General features: G+C 47.5%; 2 protein-coding genes across 10 annotated transcripts in view; one reads left to right on the forward strand and one right to left on the reverse strand.

The window, feature by feature from the left end:
- Positions 1–228: 228 nt before the first annotated feature.
- TLDC2 (TBC/LysM-associated domain containing 2) lies at positions 229–24,371 on the forward strand. 9 transcript variants are annotated; one of them, XM_035706023.2, is made up of 10 exons: positions 229–626; positions 1,159–1,223; positions 3,869–4,075; positions 5,220–6,451; positions 9,367–9,470; positions 10,700–10,879; positions 11,395–11,547; positions 14,024–14,119; positions 20,265–20,338; positions 21,301–24,371. In XM_035706023.2, the coding sequence occupies exons 5-10, from the start codon at positions 9,438–9,440 to the stop codon at positions 21,434–21,436; spliced, it is 672 nt and encodes a 223-aa protein (XP_035561916.2). In that variant the 5' UTR covers positions 229–626; positions 1,159–1,223; positions 3,869–4,075; positions 5,220–6,451; positions 9,367–9,437; the 3' UTR covers positions 21,437–24,371. The 9 variants fall into 9 exon arrangements, with proteins under 9 accessions (XP_035561916.2, XP_035561918.2, XP_048956659.1 ...); XM_035706025.2 differs by having other exon boundaries at positions 1,159–1,213; XM_049100701.1 differs by lacking the exons at positions 229–626; positions 1,159–1,223 and adding an exon at positions 2,920–3,117 and having other exon boundaries at positions 3,160–4,075; positions 5,220–5,348; positions 5,772–6,451.
- The window catches only part of SAMHD1 (SAM and HD domain containing deoxynucleoside triphosphate triphosphohydrolase 1), a 52,649-nt gene continuing 48,815 nt past the window's right edge, over positions 22,721–26,554 (reverse strand). The window contains exon 16 of the mRNA XM_025469995.3: positions 22,721–24,992. Within this exon, the coding sequence (XP_025325780.1) occupies positions 24,858–24,992 (135 nt within the window). The 3' untranslated portion in view covers positions 22,721–24,857. The remainder of the gene's footprint in view (positions 24,993–26,554) is intronic.

The raw sequence follows: 26,554 nt of genomic DNA on the forward strand, positions 1-26,554 counted from the left end.
GCGGCAGGGAGGGACGCAGGCTGCGAGCGAGGGAGGGATCTGCGAGGCAACAGCGACCCCCTCGAGGGTCAGGCGGGCCGGGGCTGCCGCGGCCCGGGCTCCCGCCGCCGCCGCCGCCGCCGCCGCCGCTCCGCCGCCGCCGCCGCCCCCGCCCGCCCGGGGGACGAACCCGGCCGACGCGCCCCTGCGCCCAGCGCCCGCGCAGGGGCCCCGGGAGCGGCGAGCGAGGGGACTCCCCGGCGGAGGCCGAGCCGCCCTCAGACCGCAGGAGCCAGCATCCATATACACCGCCGGCGCCTCGCCCCTCGCGGCCGTGCGGAGCGTGCGCGAACTCCGCCCCCCTTAACCTCGCCGGGCGAGACCGACCATCCCATAGTACAGATGCGTAGACTGAAGCGAGGGAGCACGCGCCGTTAGCCCAGAGTCGGGCCCAGCGCGGATGGGGCCCGTGACGCGCTCTGGCTCTTCTGCCTCGGCCTCCCTCCCACGGGCCTGCGGACATGCCCAACTCTGCGCACCTTAACCTGCCGGAATCTCGGGCACTCCTGCTCCAACCCCGACCCGGTCTCTGGCTCCGCATGGCTAAAATGGAGGCGTCCCATTATGAGCCCGGCGATGCTCTGGGAGTAGGTTCCGGCCCCGGCGGGGGCTGGCGCAGACTGAGGCAATTGTCCTGATCCCCGCACGTTCCCTCCCCGGGGCAGCCCCAGACAACCCCCGAGCCCTGGCTCTGGTGGTTTCCGCTCCTTCCTTCCAGGGCCGTGCTTCTGGCTCTGTTGTGGGTTTTCCCGTGTCTGCCGCACCTTCCCGCCTCGGTGCACTCCCCTGCTCCTTGAAGCTACTCTCCCTCACCGAGCCACCGCTGGGCAGAGCCCGTTTTAAGCCCTGGGCTGCCCCACGGGTGGGCACCCATTCTCCGGGTGGCACCTCCTTGCCATCTGGGGAGGGGGCAGGGTTATGTTTACCCCCTGCAGTCTCTTCTTTTCCCGGTTCCTGCCTCCCCTCCTTTTCCTCCACCAGCCGATTTCTCCTTCCTCTTCCCCCCACCCCCGCATCCAACCCACCCACCCCCCCATCCTGTTTCTCCGCCTCCTCCTGCTCTTGACACTCAGTTGACACCAGGTCTGCTTCTTAATTTCTATCCCACCTCCTTCACAGTGGGGAATACCGCGGTATGCCTTCTCACCTGAGACGTGGCTTCACCCTGATCCAGGTGTGTCCAGGTGTGTGAGTGCCCCCTCCACCCTCAGGTGTTTCCTCCAGGTGGTTCCACAGAGCCACATGGAGCAGGGCCACTTAGCAAGTTCTCCACAAAGGCTTCTTTAGACATTCCCACCACTCCTGGGCAAGGCACCACCTCCCCTGTTTGCCCTGACTGTCCCCTCACCTAGTCCATAGGCACCAGGTAGGACAATAAGTGGACTTGTCATTGGTGCATTCCTGACCTCATGGAGCACGCAGTATAGGGGGGAGATGGGCCACTGTAGATTCATCACAAACAAGCTGGTGGTGTATAGCACAGGGCAAGGGCCAGAGCAGGCCTTCCCAGCTCCTGGACCTCAGAGTCCCCATTTGGTCTAGTCTGATGCAACAGATGACAGAGTCCTTCCAGCTCTGATGCCTCCATTTCTTGTAGGGTGGTCCTTTTGTGGCACAGAGATGCTATAGAGTTCTCAGAAATGGTTTGCCTTCTCTGTGTTTCAGTTTCTTGTGGCTGACTGCATTTTCCAAAGAGAGGCACAGCAACATACAGCCCACCCCAATCACCCTTTTTACGGTGTGGCATTGACACTCTTCCAGTTGAGCAAGGGGATCTATATCCCCTCCCCTTGAACCTGAGTAGGCCTTTGTGACTGCCTCAACCAATAGAGAGTGGCAAAAGTGATGCTGTAACTTCTAAGGTTAGCCCATAAAAAGCTACTCAGTGCTCTCCTGAGCTCACACTCTCTTTCTCTCTTAATCCACTCACCTTGGAACCCAGGCCCCATGTTGGGAGGAAGCCCAGGCCTCACAGAGAGGTTAGTAAAGGTGTTCCAGTCAACAACTCCAGCTCTGGTCCCTGCTAACCACCGGACATGTGAGAGAGTGGACCTTCAGATGATTCAGCCCCCAGCTTTGGCACTGTCCCAGATGATGCCAAGTAGAGCAGAAATGAGCTGTCCCAAACTGCAAAATAAATATTGTTGTTTTAAGCCACTAAGTTTTGGGTTAGTTTGTTACACAGCAATGGATAACTGGAATGCTTGTCCAAGGTCACACAGCTTGGAAGCAACAGAGCTGAGACTGATTGGAACCCAGGGACATCCAGTTTCAAAGTCTGTTGTGCTGATGGGCAATGTTCAGCTCACACACACAGTGTATAGCAGTGGATGCTATCTAAAGCTCCACTCAAGGAACACCTGGGTGGCTCAGCAATTGAGCATCTGCCTTTCACTTAGGATGTGATATCAGGGATCAAGTCCTGCATGGGGCTCCCTGCGAGAAGCCTGCTTCTCCCTCTGCCTATGCCTCTACCATTCTCTCTGTGTCTTTCATGAATAATTAAATAAAATCTTTTTTTAAAAAATTACAAAAATATAAAGCTCTACTCAAGAAGGAATGAAGCATACAATGATTATAAGAATTTTATATCAGATTGTAAGAAATGATGCCAATTACTCAGTGGAAAAACAGGTAATTTCCTCCCATTCAAGCTGCTAAATTGACCACCATGATGAAAACTGAATGAAGACTAAATCCTGGAAAGCTTCAAAGAGGAGGTGATTTTTTTTTAAACTAAAGGGTGTTTTTTCTTTTTTCATTATACAAATCATGAAAGAAACAAACCACTGGCTGAGGGAGAATTAGAGGAATTAGTAGGGGACCCTGCTTTATTTTATTTTTTTTTAATTTTTTTTTATTTATTTATTTATATAGTCACAGAGAGAGAGAGAGAGAGAGGCAGAGACACAGGCAGAGGGAGAAGCAGGCTCCATGGACCGGGAGCCCGACGTGGGATTCGATCCCGGGTCTCCAGGATCACGCCCTGGGCCAAAGGCAGGCGCCAAACCGCTGCGCCACCCAGGGATCCCGGGACCCTGCTTTAAATAGTATAGTCAGGGAGGCCTCACTGAGGAGGTGGCATTTATTTTTTTTTTTTTTTTTTTTTTTTTTGAGGAGGTGGCATTTAAACTGAGTTATTAAAAATAAATAAACTGAGGGTTTTTTTAAAGCCCTATAAAATTAAAATAAATAAACTGAGTTATTCAGGGGCACCCGGTTGCCTCAGTCAGTAAAGCATGCAACATGTAATCTCAGGGTTTTGTGAGTTCAAGTCCCACATTGAGCATGGAGCCCACTTAAAAATTAAAATGTTTTAAATATTTTTTTAATATGTATACATACAAATTGAGTTATTCAAAGACCCAAAGTAGAGATACCTGCGTGGCTCAGTGATTGAGCGTCTGCCTTTGGCTCAGGTCATGGTCCCAGGGTCCTGGGATCGAGTTCCGCATCGGGCTCCCCATGGGGAGCCTGCTTCTCCTTCTGCCTCTTTCTGTGTATCTCTCATGAATAAATATAAATAAAATCTTTAAAAAAAAAAAAAGAGTAAGAGAATTTCAGGCAGAGGGAACAGCGAGGGCAAATCTCTGAGGCAGAATAAGCTTGATAGATGTTGAAGGAAGTGAGAAGGTCGGTGTGACTGGGACTCGATGAGTGATGGAAAGTTAAAGGACAAGTTAAAGCTGGAGTGAAGCCAAGGCATGCCCTGGGCAGGGGCTTTATTCTTGATGCAGCAACAAGCAATTGGAGCCTCCAAGCAGGGGCATGACATAATCTAATTTGTGAGTGGGTTTTGGGTTTTTTTTTTAATTTGTATTTTAAACAGATCACTCTATTTGGTCTGGAGTCCTGAAGAGTCATCAGCATTCAAGCATATTTAAATCCTCGCGACCAGGTGAGGTCTTATTGGGAGAGCATCTATAGAGAAAAGAGAAACTGGTCCACAAGCAGGAAGTTAAGAAGTCCTGATTCTGGAAAGTGACTTAAAGAGGAAAAGCTACCAACAGGAGACTGAGAGAGAGCACCCAGTAAGGTAGGAGAGAATACACAGCGATGCGTTGCAGGGAGGTCAGGAGGCTGAATGAAGTGGGAGGCATCCCTGGGTCAGGGGTCTGGCAGTGGAGACGCTGCAGGAAGAGGAGGGCAGAAAAGTGCCCCCTGCCTAGCACCACTAGGAGACTGGGGTGGTGAGGACAGAAGTCAAAGGGAGTGCACTGAAGAGTGAGCAGGCTGTGGAGGTGGAGTGCAGAAAAAAGAGAAATGGAGCAGTTGGGATGGGGACCATCCTGTGGAGAGAGAGGGAGAGAGACAGAGAAGGAGACAAAGAGGGATCAAGAGATGAGGGCTTGGCTTTTGAAGGGAGCAGGGGACTTACCTCCATCATCCTGGAGGAAGGATGGAAGGCATGGAGGAGGGGGTACCTGGGTGGCTCAGTGGTTGAGCTTCTGCCTTCAGCTCAGGGTATGATCCCGGGGTCCTGGGATCAAGTCCCACATCGGGCTCCCTGCAGGGAACCTGCTCCTCCCTCTGCTTATGTCTCTGCCTCTCTCTCTGTGTGTCTCTCATGAATAAATACAATCTTTAAAAAAAAGGTGGGGGAGAGGGGGAGCCATGGAGGAGATGTAGGGGCTTCTGTCTGGAGGGTGAGGGGGCTGCTGCTGATGGCTTCTGTTTTCTCAGGTGAGAGTGAGGAGACCAAGGAGGGCAAAGACTTCAAATCTCAGAGAACAGAACTTAGATTTCCCAGGACATGGGGGGAGGTGAAGCCAGTCCACCCAGTAGGCATGGGGTGTTTTCTAGAAAGGACTCTAGTCAAGTGTATTTCATACAGCTGAAACTGTGAGGTGCCTAGGATTTTATGTCCTCTTTCCATCTACCAGAGGGGCAGAAACATTTCCCATGCATTTATAAACTCTTTGCAAGCATCACTTTTAATACTTAGAAATAATCCACGGAATGGATGTTCCAAGAATCACTTAACCTTTCCCCTTTTTATTGGACATTCAAATTGTTTCCTGGCAATAATATTGGGAGTTCTGAGAGAGGCGGCGTGTGGTCTGGAAAAGAAAGGAGAAGGCGAGCTTTGAGCCAGAGCTGGGATGTCTGGCACTCTGGCGCCTAGAATCCCATCATGGGAGCTTTTAGGGGCCCTGTTATTGGATTGGTGTTCCTGACAGGTCATATTCTGGGTTTTCCTGGACACAAGAACAAAGAATGAGACAGCAAAGCAAATCTCACTGGCTTCTCAAAGTGCCCAGTGGTTCAGGTCTTGAGCCTGAGGGAAATAAGTTTGGAAAAAGGGCCAGGTATGTATGACCCCTGAACCGTTTACAATTCAAACACATATTGCAACAGCCCTGTTTGAGGTGGCAACAGGGCCATTTATTTGCCTGTTTTCCCCATAATACAAGGCTTTTCTGCATCCCACCCTTCCTGGAGGGGGCATCGCCCTAAGAGACCTGGACTTAGAATATCTGGGACTCAGGTCCTCAACACAAAGCTCAGCAGAGAGGGTGTCTTTCAGCTGTGTGAGAATGAGGCAGGCCTCCAGAGACAAGGGGTCCACCCACCCAGCAGAGGCCAGGAGACCACTTGGTGGATGTATTCTCCAGTGGGCACTGGCCTAGGTGGAGACTGCTTGTTCTGGGATTAGCTGAAGCCCCTTCCAACTTGAGGATCTGTGATTTGACAACACAGCATTCACTGAATCCTACTTTGTTTTGAGTCAGGGACAGAAAAGTATCCTCCCAACACACCCCCGTGGACGAAGTGCCTACTGTGTGCCAAACACTGGACTTCCCGTGCGTGATCTCACATACTGTCACAACAGGCCAGTGAGGAGAGAGTCATCACCCCATCTGAGAGAGGGGAAACAAGCCAGGGCAGAAAAGGATGTCTTCTCTCTGCCTCCCAGCCTCGGGCTTCCCCTGTAGAATGGAGTGATTGATGGAGAATCCCACGGCATTGCCTTTTCCTGTAGCATCTGTACCCGATAAAGAAAGGTTCCTAATGGTGGGCTCCAGGCTCCAGGTGGTACCTGGTAGCTGTGGTGAGAGGAGTCCAAGAGCCAAGAAGTTCAGTGTCCTCCATCTCTTTGGACTGGTGGGGGCCGAGCTGGAGGTCAGAGGGTAACAAGGTCTTGTTTGTGTATATTTATGGGATTTGAGTTTCTGATGGACAATAATCCCTGCCAGGCTTCCCAGCTGGAACGGGAGTGGGCATAAGGCCAAGGCCAGACGCCCTCTGGGCAGGTATAAGAGCTGGGGAGGAGCGCCTGGAGCCTGGCTGGGGCAGAGGTGCCAGCCACTGCCAGGGGACCAGGGTGCAAAGCTAAAGCTGCTTCGGACAGACTGCCAGGTGGAAGAGTTGGTTCTGGAAGTGGCTGTCTCTGGAGAGCCTGGGAGATACGGTAAGGAACCATCTGGCTGGACAGGCTGGGGGAGGTTGCCAGAAGCCAAGGCTGTGCAATGCAAGAACATTTTTCCCATTCCTGCCTTTTTCTTCCCCATTGAGCTACTTCTTCTCCCTACTAAGTGACCAAGAGACCATCTGTCCAGAGGAGCCCAGGTGGAGACTGAGTGGGTATTTAAGTGTCAGGTATTTAAGTCCTGAATTTCTCAGAGGTGGTATTGGGAGAATAGCAATAAGCACTATCATTTCCCCAACACTCACTGAACACCAGGCACTGTGGGTTATCTCATCGAATTGATAGCAGAAGAATGGAGGCTGGACTTAGCATCCTAGTTCTTCAGGCATTATCCTTTTTTTAAAAAAAAAGATTTATTTATTTGAGAGAGAGCATGTGCACAAATAGGGGGAGGGGCAGAGGGTAAGAATCTTCAGGCAGATTCCCAGCTGAGTGGGGAGCCCAATGTGGGGTTCCATCCACGAGCCATGAAATCATGACCTGAGCTGAAACCAAGAGCTGGACGCCTAACTGACTGAGCCATCCAGGCATCCCAGGCATTCTCTTCTTTCACTCTTACAACAGCCCTATTAGGTGGTTGTTAGTATTTTACAGAAGAGGAGGCTGAAGCACAGAGATGTTAAGTAACTTGCCCAGTGTCACATAGCAAGGAAGTGGTATAATCAGGATTTGAACTCCCTGACTCCAGAGCTTGTACTTATTTTTTATTTTTAAGATTTTATTTATTTATTTGAGAGAGAAAGAGAGGGCATGCACACAAGCAGGGCAGGGGCAGAGAGAGAAGCAGATTCTGGGCTAAGCAAGACTTAGGACTTGATCCGGGGACTCCAGATTGTGATCTGAGCTGAAGGCAGACACACAACCAACTGAGCCACCTAGGAAACCCAGAGCCTGTGCTTGTAACCACTGTGTTATACTAGTGTGGCTGTGATAAGTTTCTTCCACTCTCAGAATGGTAATTTCCTTATCTGTAATTTAAGGTCATAAAACTTGGTGCTCAGAAATATATTACCCAAAGATTCCCTAAAGATAAATTGAGATGGGTCAGCTTTAAGCCCTGGGAAGCCTTGTTGGAAACATTATCAAGAATTATGGGGGCACCTGTGTGGCTCAGTCGGTTAAGCATCTGACTTTGGCTCAGGTCATGGTCTCAGGGTCCTGGGATTGAGCCTCATGTCAGGCTCCCCACTCGGGGAAATCTGCTGTCTCTCTCCTTCCCCTCCTTGTGCTCTCTCTCTCTCTCTCTCTCAAATAAATAGATAAAATCTTAAAAAAGAGAAAGGAAGGAAGGAAGGAAGGAAGGAAGGAAGGAAGGAAGGAAGGAAGGAAGGAAGAAAGAAAGAAAGAAAGAAAGAAAGAAAGAAAGAAAGAGAAAGAAAGAAAGAAAGAAAGAAGAAGAAAGAAAGAAAGAAAGAGGGATCCCTGGGTGGCGCAGCGGTTTGGCGCCTGCCTTTGGCCCAGGGCGTGATCCTGGAGACCCGGGATCGAATCCCACGTCGGGCTCCCGGTGCATGGAGCCTGCTTCTCCCTCTGCCTGTGTCTCTGCCTCTCTCTCTCTCTCTGTGTGTGACTATCATAAATTTAAAAAAAAAAAAAAATTAAAAAAAAAAAAAGAAAGAAAGAAAGAAAGAAAACGAACTATGAGGGGGTGATTGCCTGGCTCAGTCAGTGGAACATGCAACACTTGATTTTGGAATCATGAGATAGAGCCCCATGTTGGGTATAAATATTACTTAAAAAAAAAAGAACTATGTGTATGGCCCCACCTTTTTAAAGATTTTATTTATTTATTTGAAAGAAAGGCAGAGCTAGAGAGAGCAGGAGCTGGGGGGAGGGGCAGAGGGAGAGAGAAACAGGCTCCTCATTGAGCTGAAGGCAGATACTTACCTGGCTGAGCCACCCAGGCACCCTGTGTATGACATTTGATCCAGCATTCAACTTTTGAAATTTATCATAAAGGATATAATCAGATTTACGAACAGGGAATTTCATTACAATTTTGCTTATAATCACAGAGAATTAGGAACACACAAAATGTCCAACAGTTGAGGAATAAATGATACATCCTATGAGGAAAACAATATGTAGCCATTAGAAATCACATGTTCAAAGGGTGCTGAATGTCACTGGAGAATTCTCATTTTTAAGTGGAAAGGTACTTTTTAAAACTATACATAAAAGTATATGTGTGTATATATATATGATAAATGAAAAAACTGGAAAAATATACTTAAGGGTTGAGAGTTTATCTCTGAGGGATGAAATTATGAATATTTTTGTATCTTTATTCTTTTCTAGATTTCTCAAAAATTTTTTTTGATTTCTCAAAATTTCTATCATACACATGCCTTTTTAAATTAAAAAAAGGAAGATTATTTTTTTAAATGGAGCTGTTGTTTATTTGTTGTTCTTTTGGTTTAGTCTTGGCTCCTTTCAAAATTCTGTTATAATACACTTGCTGGCTTTGAGAGGGAACTGAATTGCTGGCAGTGAGTACTGTGAGGGCCTCTGAGACTCTGAGATGATCTGGTATAACATGTTTCATGTGGAAAAACTGAAGCCCAAGGGTACAAGGGACTTATCCAAGGTCAGAGAGAGAACCAGAGGCTCCAGATCCCCAGCCTGGAGCTCAGGCATCTGCCCAAAGGGCCAGAATCCCTAGGCCAAGCTGCCAGAAGGGCAGGGAGATGGAAAGGAATCACAGCTAGAATTTACTATGTATGATTAATATGTGTTAGTTGCTAACTCCAGGTGAGGCCTTGAATGCTGAGGGTAGCTGACCTCACAGACCTACCCAGTGATGATTAGTCTTGGGAGTGACAGGAGAGAGAGCAAAGGGCAGCTGGGTGGCCTGGCACTAGCAGGGTGTGCCCCAGGCCTCTCCCTGTCATCTCTAGGCCTCACCAGCAGTGCTTCCTCCCCTGGGAGGGCTGAGGACTCTCACTGACAGCCGCCGGGCTCAGACAGAATGAAAGGTCTCCGTTGGCGTTACACTCGGCTGGTAAGGGGCCCAACTTGGGCTGGGGGACAAGCCAGCAAAGGTGGAGTAGGCTAGATCTCTGGTGGGGGGGGGCGGCTAGGATTGGACATAGATGGGTGATTTGTTCCCCTTCCAAGTCCCTCTCCAGCTGACCTGGAGTTCAAGAGTTCAGGAACCTGGGGCCTTGCCCCCTTACCCCTTGGTCCTGAGACCCTATGGAGCACAGATGCCTGTCTCCAGCCAGATGGAGCTCCATCCAGAAGCCCCACTCAGCTAGGACCCCCTTCTTAGGCTTGAACCTGGAGAATAGGAAAGAAATGTCCTCATCATTTCTCATTCTCTAGGAGGCCTCTCCTTATGAAAAGTCTCCAAGTCATTGTGTACAGGCACGTGTACACACACATACACACCCTCAATCATACATTCTGGTACAGACTGGAAGCTCAACTGAATGAAGGCATAAACCAACACACATCCACCTGACACACACACACACACACACATATTTATACAATCCCAAATCACATTCATAAACACGTTGACAGGCAAACACACAAAGTTACTCAACACCTTCTCACATTGATTTTGCCAACACAAGTCTATTTGAAGCTGACACACACCTTCACATGGACGATCACACATCTAACACAAACCTGCATGTGCCTTCTCAGCTGCTTCACACTTGTCTCCCTTGACTGACAGAAGCCTCTGGCCCTCATTTTCTTTCTTTGTAAAATAAGGATAGTAAGGAGCATGTTCTTAGGATTCTTGGGAAAATTCAGGGAGGTCATGCACAGCAAGCGCTCAGCCAGGCCTGGTTAAGAGTGTGCTGATCAGCATTGGCCACTATGGGTGTTGGTATTGTTATGATTATTGATATTATTATCATTGTTTCAAGTACAGATGCACACAGTTGCAGCTCTCAGGGCTGGGCCAGGCTGCCACCTGCCCTTCTCTTCTGCCCCTGAGCTTAGAACTTGATCCTTGGCACCCACTCTGGATCTATAGCAGGCAGGCAGACAAACCACAGAGTCCATGGCCACATCTGATGGGCATGGGTACCTGTGACTTCCAGCTGGCAGGGGCCAGGGTGGTCTTGTTGGTCAGGGCACCAGCCTCCCCTGGCTGGGCTGGTGGTTGCAGGGGTCTGAGTGGGGGTGATGAGGCAGCCCAGGCTCTTGTGCTCTGGAGACATGGGAACTGGTGTCTCCTTGAGCCTCGACTCACCAGGCCTCTTTGTATCTTCATAGCCCAGTCAGGTGGAAGATGCTTTATCTGTAGAGAAGGGTGAGGATGAGGAAAAGGAAGAGGAAGAGGAAGAGAAGACAGCCCCAGCTCCAGCCTCAGTCTCAGCTCCTGCTCCTGAAGATCCTGTGGAGCCCCAGCTGGCAGAAGCCAGCCAGGTTCTCGGACCCTCGGAGATTAGGCAGGTTGGAGCAGTGCCAGGAGCCTAAGGGTCCCCCGCTCCTTCCCTACCCCAGCCAGGTCCAGGGACACCCTAGGCTCATTCCTCCTACATCCCAAACCTATGGTGGCAGTGGAAGGATGAAGTAGGGAGGAATAGGGGTAGGGATTCAGCACCTCATCTATTCTCCAGCCTCTAGGGACCAAGGTTATCAAGGGGAAAGAGTCCTGAGGGAGACCTGACCTTGATTCAAATCCTGGCTCTGCTGCTTACTCCTGGTGTGGACTCTAGACAAGTTGCTTCACCTCCCTGAGCCTTGTTTTCCTCAATTGTAAAATGGGACTAACAATCCCTCTCTCTGAGGGCTCCTAATTGGCCCTTGGAAACAGTAAACTCCTCTGCCACCCATAAAGCACCATGCCTGGGTGAGTGCGGCCTATTCAACCTCATTCTTTGTGGCACCCTGAGGTCAGAGTGGAAGGAACAAGGGATGGGGTGGGGGGACAAGGATCATTCGCTCACCTCCAGCCCTATTCCTAGCTCAGCCTCCACCTCCCCCCAAGAGTCACTGGACATCTCTGGAGCCTGGCCTTCCGAACATCGAGAGATGGCTTCAGCCTGCGGAGCTTGTACAGGCAGATGGAAGGCCGCAGCGGGCCGGTGCTGCTGGTGCTAAAGGACCAGGATGGTCAGGTGAGCTGGGCCACAGCCCCAACCTGAGGCTCTGGGGGTGCCTGACCACGCAGCAGCGGGCCCTGCCCCAGGGCAGCCTCAGGGACAAGAGGCAGAGGCCATAGCCTGTCACTTATAATGGATGCTGAGGATGACATTGAAACCATCCCCCCTCAGAGTCATTCCTTCCTTCCTTCCTTCCTTCCTTCCTTCCTTCCTTCCTTCCTTCCTTCCTTCCTTCCTTCCCTAATTCATCCATTCGACACTTGTATACATACTATGCATCTTCCATGTGCCAGCTTCGATGTGGACAAGAGCCAGGTCAGACAGAAGGGGTTCCAGCTCTCTGGGAGCTAGAGGCCTAATAGGGAGGTGGGGCCTGAGGGGAAGCAAATAGTCAACTGGGAAGACAATTTATGTGGGGCAACTACACCTTAATGATCCATTTGTGCTTTGAAATCCCCCTGCTGGTGGGAGAACGGATCTGAGAGACTAAGAGTGAAAGCCAGCCAGTGAGGAGGCAGCCCCGGGAAGCGCCCACCTTTTACAGCAGGGACCTTGGGAGAGCGCTGTCTCAAATCCATGTGGTCTCGCCAATGGGGCCCAGGCTCTCTGGACAGGGGCCAGCTAGCTTCAACTGCTCTTCCATGAGAGGAATGTGTTAGAGCTGGGAGAGATCTCAAGGGTCCCTGAGGACCCTCATGTGGACAGGAGCTCCCTCCATCTTCAAGATGCTGATCAAGGACCGTCCTCCTCAAGGTCGGGGAGCTCACTTCTTCAGGATGGAGTCCCTTCCTTGGCAGAGTGTTGCTGACTATAAGGATGTTACTCTTTATATTAGGCCAAAACCTACTCCCCAGGGCTGCCTCCCAGTGATCCTGCCTCTGCCCCACCACACTCTGTAAAAGAGGGAAAACCTGCAGCCACCAACTACCCCACAGCGAGAGAATGGCTGAGGGAAATATGGTTCTGCTACATAGTGAAATATTGCCAAAGGCTGCTAAGAAAAATGATGTAGAGCCACAGCTATTAAAAGTGTTAAGTTTTTGTTTTTATTTAAGACTTTATTTTTCTTTTCTTTTTTTCTTTTTTTTTTTAAATTTATTTATTCATGATAGTCACACAGAGAGAGAGAGAGGCAGAGACACAGGTAGAGGGAGAAGCAGGCTCCATGCACCGGGAGCCCGATGTGGGACTCGATCCCAGGGTCTCCAGGATCGCGCCCTGGGCCAAAGGCAGGCGCCAAACCGCTGCGCCACCCAGGGATTCCTATTTTTATTTTCTTAAGTAATCTCTATACCCAGCTTGGGGCTTGAGCTCACAACCCAAGATCAAGAGTTGCAAGCTCCACTGATTGAGCGAGCCAGGCGCCCCAGCTCTTGTTTTTAGAGTAAGATATGAATGGTACTCTTGGGCCAATGGAGAAAATGTTTTAAGAACTGGATATTAGGGCAGTCTTGGTGGCCCAGCAGTTTAATGCCACCTTCAGCCCAGGGCACGATCCTAGAAACCTGGGATCAAGTCCCATGTCAGGCTCCCTGCATGGAGCCTGCTTCTCCCTCTGCCTGTCTCTGCCTCTCTCTCTCTCTGTGTCTGTCATGAATAAATAAATAAATAAAATCTTAAAGAAAAAAAGAACTGGATATTAGATATTATGGAATTGCTGTTAATTTTCTGAGGTGAGATGGTCGAATTGTGATAGTACGTGAGAAAATCCCCATTCTTAGGAGTTGAACTATTTAGGGGTAAAAGGGTTGTAATATCTGCAAATTATTTTCCAACAGAACAGCAAAAAATAGAAGAAGAGAGAAAGTAAATATGGTGAACACATTTACAGTTTTGAGTCTACACGGAGGTTATCTGTACCGTGCTTTTACTTTTCTGTATGTTTGAACTTTTAAAAAGAAAAGTGAAGGGAGGAAGCAGCTTACAAAACAGATGTACAGGGCACCTGGCTGGCTCAGTTGGAAGAGCATGCAACTCTTGATCTCAGGGTCGTGAGTTTGAGCCCCATCTTGGGTGTAGAGATTACTTAAATAAGTAAAACTTGAAGAAAAAAAAAACCCCACAAACCCAGGTGTACTATAGGATCTGGTTTTCTGTGTAAGAATATATACACTGGCATTAAAGATGCTGGAAAGAAATGCACAAATATGTTAAGAAGAGTTACCCTGGGGAACAGAGGGGGAATTGCAAAGGGTTTAGTGTTTCTTTCTTCTTGTCTATAACTTCTAATACCTTTCTACAAGGATTACTTTTACAAAAGAAGTATATTTAAGAAAAAGTAGGAGGACACCAGCAAGAGTTCTTCCTTGGGGAGTGTCAAGGGAAAGGACACACATTGATGGGCCTATGCAGCCCTCCCTATGCCCCAGGTCTGTCCCAGACCCCCCGGGGTGCCCCTCTAGGTGAGTCTGTATTACTAAGCCTGGAGAGCAGGTTTGCCAGAGGATATCCACTCCCTTCCAGCTACAACAGCAAGTTCTTCTATTTCCAGATGTTCGGGGCCTTCTCCTCTTCAGCTATTCGACTCAGCAAAAGCTTCTATGGTACTGGAGAGACCTTCCTCTTCTCCTTCGCCCCACAGCTAAAGGTGATATTCCCAACCTTCTAGGGAGGGGGGAGGAGGGCTATACCAAAGATCCTGAGGTCCCAGTGGCCCCTAGCTCTATTCCCCATGTTGGGGTGCCTCATATCCCTCCATCTTTCCACAGAGGGAATATGTCAGGGCAGTGGTGGGCAGCACATCCCCGTTGGCCGGCCCATCTTCATTTCTTTTTTTTTTTTTTTAGGATTTTATTTATTTATTCATGAGGGACACAGAGAGAGAGAGACAGAGACATAGGGAGAGGGAGAAGCAGACTTCTCGTGGGGAACCCTGATGTGGGACTCGATCCCAGGACCCCATGATCACAACCTGAGCCAAAAGCAGACACTCAACCACTGAGCCACCCCGGCGCCCCCATCTTCATTTCTTAAAATGCTCAGTAGGTTCCTGGCAACTACAGACTGGCTTGTAAAGGAAGAGGGGTATGGCTCACCTGATGCAGGCTGTACAGACAAGAAGTCTGTCCAAGTGCCAATAGATCTGTGGGTGTACAGGTAGGAAAATAAAGACAGACACATCCAGTGACTTCAGCCTTATGAAGTATGGGCTGAGGTCATCAGCTAAGAGTGAGGTCAGAGCAAACAATGTAAGGGTTGAGCAGAGAAAAGGTATCAAATCATCATGGGAGTGGAGAGGTAGGCCTATCAGAGAAACAGAAGGACAGGGTCACCTGGAGGTCTGTCTAAAGGCAAGCCAGTCCCCTGGGCACGCGTGTCCCTCCAGCTACATTTGGCTCCTTGAGTTCAGGCATGGGAGAGAGTGACTGGGGCTTTTGCCAAGCTGGTTGGACAGAGGGACAGAGGGGAGCGGAGGTTGACGTCTGCATCGGTAGGGAAGGGGAGCTGGGGAGGCTGGAGGACAATGAAACGAAGATGATAACAACAGTTGAGAGGTGGCTTTGAGGTCAGAGACTTGCAATAACGACACCCATTGAGCAATGTGTTGGATTATAAGATATGAGACAGAGACATTGGAAACAGACTGGTAAAGACAGATTCCCGGGTGTGAACACAGGAGACAGTGGCTGGGGTGGGGGTAAGAACACCCCTGGATTGGAAAAGGAAAGGATGGGGGGCACCTGGGTGGCTCAGTGGTTGAGCATCTGCCTTTTGCTCAGGTCATGATCCCAGGGTCCTGGGATCGAGTTCCTCATCATCCTCCCTGCATGGAGCCTGCTTCTCCCTCTGCCTGTGTCTCTCCCTCTCTCTGTGTGTCTCTCATAAATAAATAAGTAAAATCTTTAAAAAAAAAAAAAAAAGGAAAAGGAAAAGGAAAAGATGATGGCAGGCAGGGGATGGGTCCGTGTGGGTGGCAAAATTCACCAAGGACAGTGGCAGGAATTAGGAAGGAGGGAAGGATGGTGAGCCAGAGCTCAACACTCTAATGCATGGTGATTGGTGACAGGGAGATGGGTGGGTGACAGAGACAAGACAGTGGGGGAGTCAGATGGTGCTTGCTGCCAGAGAGGAGGGCTTTTGAAGGAGGGAGGGGAACAGTCCCCAGCATCTCTCATCTAAAGCTTTTCCATCTCGGAGCTATTTATTGAATAAAACGACCGAGCACTTGGCACGAAGCACACTACTTTTATGACTCATAAAAATAGTAGCAGCTAACTGTACTAGTTTACCACCCGCCAGGCACTATTCTGAGACTTCCACAAATTAGCGCATTTAATCATGACAACATTCCTATGAGGTACATACTATTATCAGCCCCATCTTACAGTTGAGGAGGCGGAAGCACAGAGAAGTTAAGTAACTTGCTTAACCTCACACAGCTAGTCAGCGGGGAGGATGAGATGCAGAAACAGGCCCCGGCGCTTGAACTTGGCCGCAGCACTACACTACCTCTCTAAATGACAGATGGAGATGCTCTCGGGCTCGCAGAAGAGAGATGATCACAGTATAGAGCTATAGGTGCTGTGGAAGCAACCCCAAGGAGGAGCACCTATATGAAAAGGGGTGAGATGATCAAAGGAGACTTCCTAGAGGAGGAGCTTGTTGAGTTGGGTCTTGATGGACAAACAAGATCACCAGGTGATGAAGGGCGTAGGGAGCAGTCTTCTTGGGGCGTGTGCAAAGGTGGAGTAATTGAAAAGAAGACAATGCCCATTCAGGAACCCAAGAGACATATATCCAACTACTACCCTGTTTCCACTTGGACTGCAAGCATGGCATTTTAAGCCTCCCAGGTCCCAACCTGAGCTCCTGACTTTCCCCCACAAAATCTGCCCGTCCTGCCATTTTCTGCAATGAAGTTAATGGCACCTCCAACTTTCCTACCACTGAGACCAAAAAATGTTGGGGTCTTTAACTCCTCTCCATCACACCCCACACCTGAGTCGTCAATGAGCCCCGATGGCTCTGCCCTTTGTCTATATCCAGAAGTCACCACTTCTCACCATGTCCTTTGCTGTCACTTGGTTCAAGCCACCATTGCTACTTGTCCTTGTTCCTGCTGTAACCGCCTAATAGGTCTCCCTGCTTACACTCAGTCATCACAATAGCAGGTGTTCCTCTTAAAAGGTAAGTCAGGGATGCCTGGGTGGCTCAGCGATTGAGCATCTGCCTTTGGCTCAGGGCATGATCCTGGAGTCCTGGGATCCAGTCCCGCATCGGGCTCCCTGCATGGAGCCTGCCTCTCCCTCTGCCTGTGTCTCTGCCTCTCTCTCTGTGTGTGTCTCTCATAAATAAATGAATAAATAAACAAAATCTTTAAAAATAAATAAATAAATTAAAGGTAAGTCAGAGCATGTCACTTCTTGGCTCCAAGCTGCCAATGGCTTCCTTTCTTGGAGAAAAGCCAGTATTTTTTTTTTTTTTTAAGATTTTATTTATTTGAGAGAGAGCACAAGCAAGGAGAGACAGAAGCAGACACCCCACTGAGCAAGGAGCCCCACATGGGACTCCATTCCAGGACCCTATATCATGACCTGAGTCAAAGGCAGATATCCAACTGCTGCTAAGCCACCTAGGCACTAGGCCAGTCTTTATTTTTTTTTAATCAAAAAAAATTTATTATTAATGAGAGAGAGAGAGAGAGAGAGAGAGAGAGAGAGGCAGAGACACAGGCAGAGGGAGAAGCAGGCTCCATGCAGGGAGCCTGACGTGGGACTCAATCCCTTGACTCCAGGATCAGGACCTGAGCCGAAGACAGGTGCTAAACCGCTGAGCCACCTAGGCCGCCCCAGGCAGTCTTTATAATAACCTACAAGGCCCAGGGTACCTCTGTGGCTCAGTTGGTTAAGGATTTGCCTTGGGCTCCAGTCATGATCTTGGGGTCCTGAGATCCTGCCCCATGTCGGGCTCCCAGTTCAGAAGGGAGCTTGCTTCACCCTCTCTTCACCCACTCCTGCCCGCCCCCGCCCCCCAGCTGATGCCATCTCTGATAAAAAAAATCTTTAAAAAATATAATAATCTACAAGGCCCTACATCTTCCGAATCTCTCTTATGTTGTTTCTTGATATTTTTCCTTTCCCTCACTCTCCTCTAGCTACAATGAGCTCTGAGCCAGTCCTGAAACATGCAGGCCTGCGTCTGCCTCAGGGCCTTTGCATATACTGTTCTGCCTCAAATGCCTTCCACTGGATCCCATGGCTCAGGTCTCACCTCCTTTAGGATTCTTTTTTAAAGATTTTATTTATTTATTCATGAGAGACACACAGAGAGAGACAGAGACAGAGACACAGGCAGAGGGAGAAGCAGGCTCCATGCAGGGAGCCTGACATGGGACTTGATTCTGGGTCCCCAGGATCAGGCCCTGGGCTAAAGGCGGTGCTACCGCTGGGCCACCGATTCTATTCAAATGTCATCATCTCAGAGAGGCCATCTGTGACCAACTAATTTACATTGACAACATTCCATTCTTTGGGAATCCTTTTTGTCCTTCTCTACTTTTTTATACTTAGCACTTATCACCTCCTAACATACTATTTAACTTATCCACCTCCACCTTCTAGAATGGGAATCCCATGAAGGCAGGAATTTTTGTCTGTTAAATTCACCATTCTACCCAGTACATAAAACAGTGACTGGTACTAAATGCTAAAAAAAAAAAAAAAAAAAAAAAAGTTGAATGAAATGAATTATTTTTACAGGGGCTGTCTTCCCAACTTCCTGTTATGGAATCTTTTTTTTTTTTTTTTTTTTTTTAATTGAGTGATCTTTGCCTATCTTTGGTCTCTTGGCACGTCTTGTGTTCTTCAGGAATTACCAATTGCTCCTTTTATTTTATTTTATTTTATTTTTTTGAATTTTTATTTATTTATGATAGTCACACAGAGAGAGAGAGAGAGAGAGGCAGAGACACAGGCAGAGGGAGGAGCAGGCTCCATGCACCGGGAGCCCGACGTGGGATTCGATCCCGGGTCTCCAGGATCGCGCCCTGGGCCAAAGGCAGGCGCCAAACCGCTGCGCCACCCAGGGATCCCACCAATTGCTCCTTGAGGGCGATTCCAAACAGTGCTATGAACAGAGTCTCTGTAGCAGCAACGTTTATCTTACTCCCTCAAGTTTGAAGGTCACATTCTTCAAGGAAAGTAGAGAAGGAATTGAATGGCTCTGTCTTTTCATGGTCACTTGTTAATATTATCTCATCTCTTCTGAGCCCAGAACTAATTTTGTATTAGTCTATTTTCTTGCTAAAAACCCCATGGTTGGGACGCCTGGGTGGCTCAGCGGTTTGGCGCCTGCCTTTGGCTCAGGGTGTGATCCTGGGGTCCTGGGATTGAGTCCCGCATCGGGCTCCCTGAGTGGAGCCTGCTTCTCCCTCTGCCTGTGTCTCTGCCTCTCTCTGTATGTCTCTCATGAATAAATGGATAAAATCTTAAAAAAAAAACAAAAAAAACATGGTTGCTCACAGCATTTTTTTTTTTAAAGATTTTATTTATTTATTCACGAGGGACACAAAGAGAGAGGCAGAGACATAGGCAGAGGGAGAAGCAAGCTCCTCGCAGGGACCCAATGCAGGACTCAGTCCCCGGACCCTGGGATCATGACCTGAGCCAAATGCAGATGCCCAATCACTGAGCACCCAGGTGTCCCCATAGCATTTTTTTTAAACAACTAATTATGGGCAATAATGCTATACTCTTGTAGCCCTCTAAAAGCAATTATGCTACTCTTGTAGCTCTAAAATATTTAGCTGAATGACTCTTGAATAATTTATTCATTCAACAGACATCTATATTATGTCTTGGGAATATTGCTGGGAACCAACACAGCCCCCAGAGCTTACATGTTAGAGGCACAGGCAGTGAAGTGCTGGCATATGAACACAGTTCTCAAAGAGTGGAAATGCTGAGGAAAAGAAACAAGGCCTAGGAGGAAGGGCTACTTTAAACAGGGTGATCCAGGACGCTTCTCTGGGATGACATTCAGGCTGAAAGATGAGAAGTGGGCCATTTCAGGATCTGCGGGGAAGGGTATTCTCAGTAGAGGGATCAGCTACTGTGAAGGTCCTAAAGTGGAACTAGCTTTGGGTGTCCCAAGCATAACAAGGCCAGTGTAGCGAAGTGGTCAAGGAGGGAGAGAAGAGGTCAGAGGAAAGCAGGGGTCAGAGCAGGTCACACTGCAGTGTGAGGAGGGGCTGTGGGCAGGTAGGTGACAGGGGAAGCAGGAATGCATAAGGAGGCTGTGAGCAAGCGAGGAGTGAGTGTGGTGGGGACTGGGTGAGCACAAGTGGAGATGGACAGGGCAGGAATGAAGGTAGTCTGAGAGTCTCTTTGGGGTGGAGCCACAAGATTTGCTAAGGACCAGAGTATGAGGCAGCACAGGGAAATGGGCATGCTCCAGCGAGAGATGAGGAAACAGCTTGTGGCAGAATCAGGGTCCAGCTCCTGACCTGGACCTTCTCCGCTCTCCAGCTTTGGAAGCAGGATGCTGCGGAGAGTTCTGGTCTACTTCTAGAACATGGGGGGCTTTGGGGTTGTGGGAATTCAGACTAGAAAGCAAGAGGAGGTAAACTCGGGGAGGACAGAAGAAATTTCCAGAATCAGGAGCCAGGGTACTTCCTGATAGTGGGGCTTGGAGCTGGATGTTTCCTTCCCTCCACCACACTGCCACCCAGTGGTGTGGAGTCAGGCTGCAAGGGCATGACACACCCGGTAACCCAGCTTTTTCTGTCATCCCAGGTCTTTAAGTGGACAGGAAGCAATTCTTTCTTTGTGAAAGGAGACTTGGATTCACTGATGATGGGCAGTGGCAGGTGCGTGGCTCCGCCCTCCCCAAGTCTGGAGTCGGGGTAGTCTGTGTCTGGTCTCTCTCCCATCCGGAAATGCTGGGCTAGGCTGCCCCAGATGAGGCTGGTGGTAAACTTCCAGGCTTCTCCCTTCAACATCAGCAGCGACAGGAGGGGGGTGGAGTGAGGGGTGGGGGTGAGGGAGGGGGGCGGGGGGTTATCCTCCAAAGTGTTTAGGTTGATGACAGCTTTGTCTGAATGTATGTGATTTGGAGAACAGCATTCCTCCACATGGTTGTCTGAGGCAAGTCAAGGGATGGGAGGCTAGATCAGGAAACCGCTCACTGGAGGAAGGCCAGGCATCTGCCCAGGAACCTGGTGCAAGTGTGTGTACGCACGCGCGCCTGTGTGTTAGGAAGAAAAAGTTAGCCTTACTCCTGGTGAAACCTCCACATTCAGGCAGAATAAATCTTATCTTGAAGGCAAAGATGAAAGCAGTACCAGGCAAGTTCCTTGCCCTCCCAGCTGTCTGAAGAGCCTCTACTGAGTCAGTGTGGCACAGAACACACCAGCCATTGCTGATTTGCAGTAACCCACTTCCCAGCCCGAGCCTGGTTTGCCATCAAATGAGGGGATTAGAGTGGATGCTTTCTGAAGTAGTTTTTGGGCTGAGTCCATGCCTGAAGATTCACTCCTTCGGTTAAGCATTGCCATCTTTAAAATGTTCCACATGTTCTAAAACTGGATTGTGGTGATGGTTGCACCAATGTATATATTTATTGAAATCACTTAACTATAAAAAAAAGTGCTCCAAATCCTATGGGGGAACAACATGTGGAGTTCCCAATAATCTGGATAAATTGGTTTAAAGGAAGATTAAACAGACAAAACTGAGCTGTGGTTATGGTGAAGCCAAAGGCTGGTGGTGTAGACCTGGAAGGTCAACATCCAGGAGTTCAGTCATGCCAAGATTTTCCTCTTCTCTTTAGTGGCCAATTTGGGCTGTGGTTGGATGAAGACTTGTATCATGGGGGAAGCCACCCCTGTGCAACTTTCAACAATGAGGTGCTGGCCCGGCAGGAGCAGTTCTGCATCAAGGAGCTGGAGGCCTGGATCCTGAGCTGATGTCCCCATGGTGGGCAGCTTCCTAAAGCAACAAATGCTCAGACCTGCTCATGAATGCCATCTAGACCCTCTTTAGAGAGCGCTGCCCATTTTCTCCAAAATCTAGAAGACTGGCTGTGACCATACCTCTCTGTGGCCTGGGGACCCAAGACGGGCATGGAAGCAAATAATGTTCTCCTGGAGAGGTGACTCTGAAGGAGTGAAAGGTATTCACACCTCATCTGAGCAGCACAAAGTCCCTGATGAAATTTCTTTTTATTTATTTATTTTTTAAAGTAAGCTTCATGCCAGCATAGGATTTTGAACAAAGGACCCTGAGATCAAGAGTCACATGCTTCCCTGAGCAAGCCAGGCACCCCCTGAAACTTCTTTTTAGGAATTATACAACTAATACATGTTTATTGTAGAAAAAACAAAAGACTTAAAAAAATTAAAATTGCCTAAAATTCAACCACCCCCAAAACATTAACATTTTCATTTTCATATATACCTTTCCAGATAATTTTCCACGGAGATGTGTGTGTGTATCTTATAAAAATGGGATTCTATTCTGTATGTTTTATTTATTTATTTTTAATTTTTATTTATTTATGATAGTCACAGAGAGAGAGAGAGAGAGAGGCAGAGACATAGGCAGAGGGAGAAGCAGGCTCCATGCACCGGGAGCCCGACGTGGGATTCGATCCCTGGTCTCCAGGATCGCGCCCTGGGCCAAAGGCAGGCGCTAAACCGCTGCGCCACCCAGGGATCCCTATTCTGTATGTTTTAGAAATCATTTTAACTTAATACTATCAAACCACAGACACCTGGACTCAACTGGTGAAACTAATAGACTTCAGTAGCATCTTTTCTTTTCTAGTACATTGAACACTTCTTGTCTGCCACCAGTGTGCTGGGTGCTTACAAATTTCTAATTTCACAAGGAAGATATGAAAGCAGCAAATGAACAATATGCCTATTTTGATAAAGAAGTTGAATCTCTGTAGGTGGGGTCGGACCCAGGGCAGGTTAAAAAGGAGGAAAGAGATGTTTCCTGACACAAGAGCTCAGGAAATGAATAAACATCCATATCCCTTCCTGTGACAATGCTTGCCTCCTGCCAGAAAACCAAGTAAGTCCTGCTAAATATCATCTCCTCTCCTGCAAACTGAATATAGCGTGGACATAGTCAGAAACGTCTGGTAGATTCCTAGAAACATTTCCTTTGCACAAAAGGGTCCTGATTAGGCACACAAGTGTGAGAGGACATCAATAAGGAAAAGACTTTTGGTTTCAAGATGGAGATACATTCATGAAGCTTTATTGCAGCTGTTTCCCTCGCCCAAATGAAGTAACCAACCATTTAAACTCGCAGTTCTACTTACATTCTCAAGGTGAAAATAGTTCAGTAACTCTAGAGGTTAAGTTGTTAAAAATCTCAGTTTTTATACAAATAGCGAAGGTGTTTCTTAAGAAAAATTTAACCTTGTAAATGGTACATGTTTCTGATCATTAAAACAGTTGCAAAGAGCATAAAGTGCAGCTGACTTATATGTAAAGGATGCAAACAAAGTAGATTCAAGTTATTTCTTAGCACAATGACACAATATTGAAATCATAAAATTCCAGAGTAAACCACAATGATTTAAAGATAGGAGTTACAGAAATAAAAACAGTATTAGCAGAAAAACATTACATTCTTGACCTTGGGTCTGGGTACACTAAGTCTTAGCCCTCTAGCTCCCCCCACTGAATGTTTTAGAGGAAGCTTGGCCAACACAGATATGACCTGTACCATGACTGACTTCATTTGTGCTTCTAGGAGCACATGTGGACACATCTCACCCACATAGAATTATAGTGGAAGTGGGACGGGTTTTAATTATCCTCCTATGAATTAGGGTCAACTCCTGATCATCTACTGGGGGATGGAGGAGGGTGATGGTGGTAATATAGAATGGCAGACACTCCTAATACTTTTCAGCCTAGTATCAACAGAACAGAACCTGGTTACATAGTGGAAGGTAGCAGCACTCCTAAGACTGGATAACTGCTGCTGTGGTCTGAGTTCCTTCCTTCCTCCCAATTGCTCTTGCCCAGAGTCAGGGCTGGGTCCCCAATCCTGGCCTGCCATGGAGGCTTTTGTAAGGGAGTGTCAAAGCTTAGGATGTAAAGGGCTTATGACTCCCATTCTCCACTGCCCTGCATCTACAGGATCCTTTGGCTGCCACCAGCTTTGGCTCTAACTCCAGACTTTATTCTTGGTAAAGTTCTATAGAACAGGCAATTAATTGTAGGTATATGGAGGTGGGGGTGGGTGCCCTTTGCACCGAATTGCTCAACCACAGTGGTGCCTACTCCACTGCAAGGTAAAGAACAAGCGTGGGGGAATACTGGGCTACAAAGGGTGACTCAGAATCTAGGGATAATCACTCATTTCATCTCAGCAAGCTCCATCTTTGCGCTAAAACCCATAAAATGCACACTGAACAAGCAAAAACAAAATCCCAGCTCTGAATAGCCCCAAGAATGGCTTCTGTGACAACCTCTGATCAGTTTACAAGGGAAATTCAGACAGAAGGTTGGAAGGGGGCCTTCTCCAGGCCAAACCAGTGATAGTGACAAAGACCTCAGGATATGGGAAGCAAGTATTCAGGAGAAAGAAACTGCCCAGGTCTGGGGCTGCAACTGACCCAGAGAACAGCCTGGCTTGGGGGATTCCTCTGCCACAGAGGGTAGAGGTCCCTTCAGAGGCAGACTTATGTCCCACTTCAGGGGAGACCAGAGCCCTCAGATCTTTTCAATAAATTAATTAGGCCTCTCATTCAGGAGTTGAAGGTCCTCATTTCCTACCATTTAGTCCAACTAGCTAAAAGGGTAAGAAAAGGCCTTTCACTAACATTTCGATCACTTAAGAAAAATTGTCCTCAAAAAAAAAAAAAAAATAAAATTAAAATTTAAAAAAAAAAAAGGAAGAATTGTCCTCAAATTTGAAGTGATGGCTACGTCCCTCAAGAGGCTAAGATTTTATGTTTTGTTCTTAACCATAGCTGTTTATGATAGTCCCAATTTTAAATTCCAATGTGCACCTTCTCTCATTTCCAAACTTAAAAAAAAAAAACACAACAATCATATGTCATAAGAGTTCAGAGTACATAAAAAAACCTTTTTTTGTTATTGTAAGAAAATAAGACTACTAGAAGAGAAAGACTTTAGTTACGGTTAAAATGGGTAACACTTTCCATAGCATGTATAGCAAGATTTGTCTAATGCCTTTCATTTCTTTGGATAAAAATACTTGAGCATATGTGTTACATTCAAAATACAAAAAGCACTAGTTATCACTAAAATTTGTAGAACTCCACGACCAAATTCCCTACACTAGTTAATACTGTTGGGGGACAGGGAAGAGAGCTTTATGTAAACAAATGGTTGCAAACATTCACATTGAGTCATCCTGAAAAAGCCGGAGTTTAAATTTGGACCTTTCTCGGAAGTGATCTGGGCTCTGGGCTGAATCCATGTTATTCCACTCCGCTTTTCGAGGTGTTATAAGTGGGGCCACCACATCACCATCCTGTTAAGAAAAGAAAAACCAGGAACAAAGAAAAGCCAGTTTTCATAATTCTGAATGAAATCCTCAGGTGCACAAATCCTTGTCTTGCAGACAGATTGCTTCTAGATTGCTTCTAGACTCTTGGGAAACCCCAAATTATATATATGCTCTGTGCTTGGATCAAATTAGGAACACCACAGTCCTACATAGGAAAAGCTATCAGACCTACTCTTTTTTTTTTTTTAAGATTATTTATTATTATTTATTATATTTATTTATTTATTCATGAGAGATACAGGAAGAGAGAGAGAGAGGCAGAGACACAGGCAGAGGGAGAAGCAGGCTCCATGCAGGGAGCCCGATGCAGGACTCGATCCCGGGACTCCAGGATCACGCCCTGGGCTGAAGGCCAGCGCTAAACCGCTGAGCCACCCAGGGATCCCAGACCTACTCTTTTCAAAGATGGCCAGAAGTAGCACGCTCACTGCTCAGTTCTTTTTTTTTTTTTTTTTTTTTCACTGCTCAGTTCTGACCCTCTCCCTTCATACACTTTCAGAAAACACAACTCTATTTTTCTATTTTTGAAAATACCAATTATTTTTTTGACAAATTTATTTATTCATAATAGACACAGAGAGAGGGACTCATATTTGGAAGACCCTTCTAGTTCAAAGACATCATTTGCCTTTAAACTCCTCTCTATTTCTATCGAGCACACTTATTTCTACCCATTCTAATTTCAACTCTAGCGAATTTCATAAATACAAACTTGAATGTCACTCTCCTGCTTAAAACACTTCAATGGCTTCCATTGCCCTAGGCCTAGAGGACTATGCAAAATCTCCTGGACCTCTCCCCTAAAGGCACCATGTTTTCACTCATCTTCTGGCCTCCTGCCTCCACCTTTACCCAGCTGACTTCTTCTCAACCATCCTTCAGGTCTCAGCTTCTAAGTCTTTCTTAAAATAAGCTTTTCCCAACCAACCAAGTATGGCTTAAATCCTTCCCATTTTGGCTCCTCTAAGACTCTGCACACTGCCCCCTACCCCAAAGCACTTACCACACCACAATAATTGTTATTTACTTATGTGTCTGTTATCCCCAACCAGAGTGTGATCCTTGGGAACTATGTCTGTCTTAGGTACTGTTCCATCTCTGGTACCTAACATAGGACCTGGCAAAAATCCTTATTCAATGAGAGAATGTATCTAGTTTTATTTATTTATTTATTTATTTATTTATTTATTTGTTTGTTTGTTTGTTTATTTATTTATTTATTTATTTTTGTGTATCTAGTTTTAAAGGAGTTACTGCCAGATGGCTGAACTTCAACAGCCTCTTGTCATTCTACTTCTAGCCTCTCCAAGTTCCAATCCATTTGCAGTTAGAGTTTTCTTTCTTAATCAGTGGTTTAGTTTCCTTGGGTGCTACAGTACCTAAGACAAAGACACACTTCCTCGTGCCCATGGGTTTCTTCCTAGTTGGAGATAATGAATACAGAAGTAATTATAGCACACAAGGTATTCCTTCCCCACTGTTCATAAGAAGTCTTCTTTCTTAGCCAATTATCCAAAGTTCTCCAT

This window comes from Canis lupus, chromosome 24 (genome assembly GCF_003254725.2).
Source record: "Canis lupus dingo isolate Sandy chromosome 24, ASM325472v2, whole genome shotgun sequence".
Classification (NCBI taxonomy): domain Eukaryota; kingdom Metazoa; phylum Chordata; class Mammalia; order Carnivora; family Canidae; genus Canis; species Canis lupus.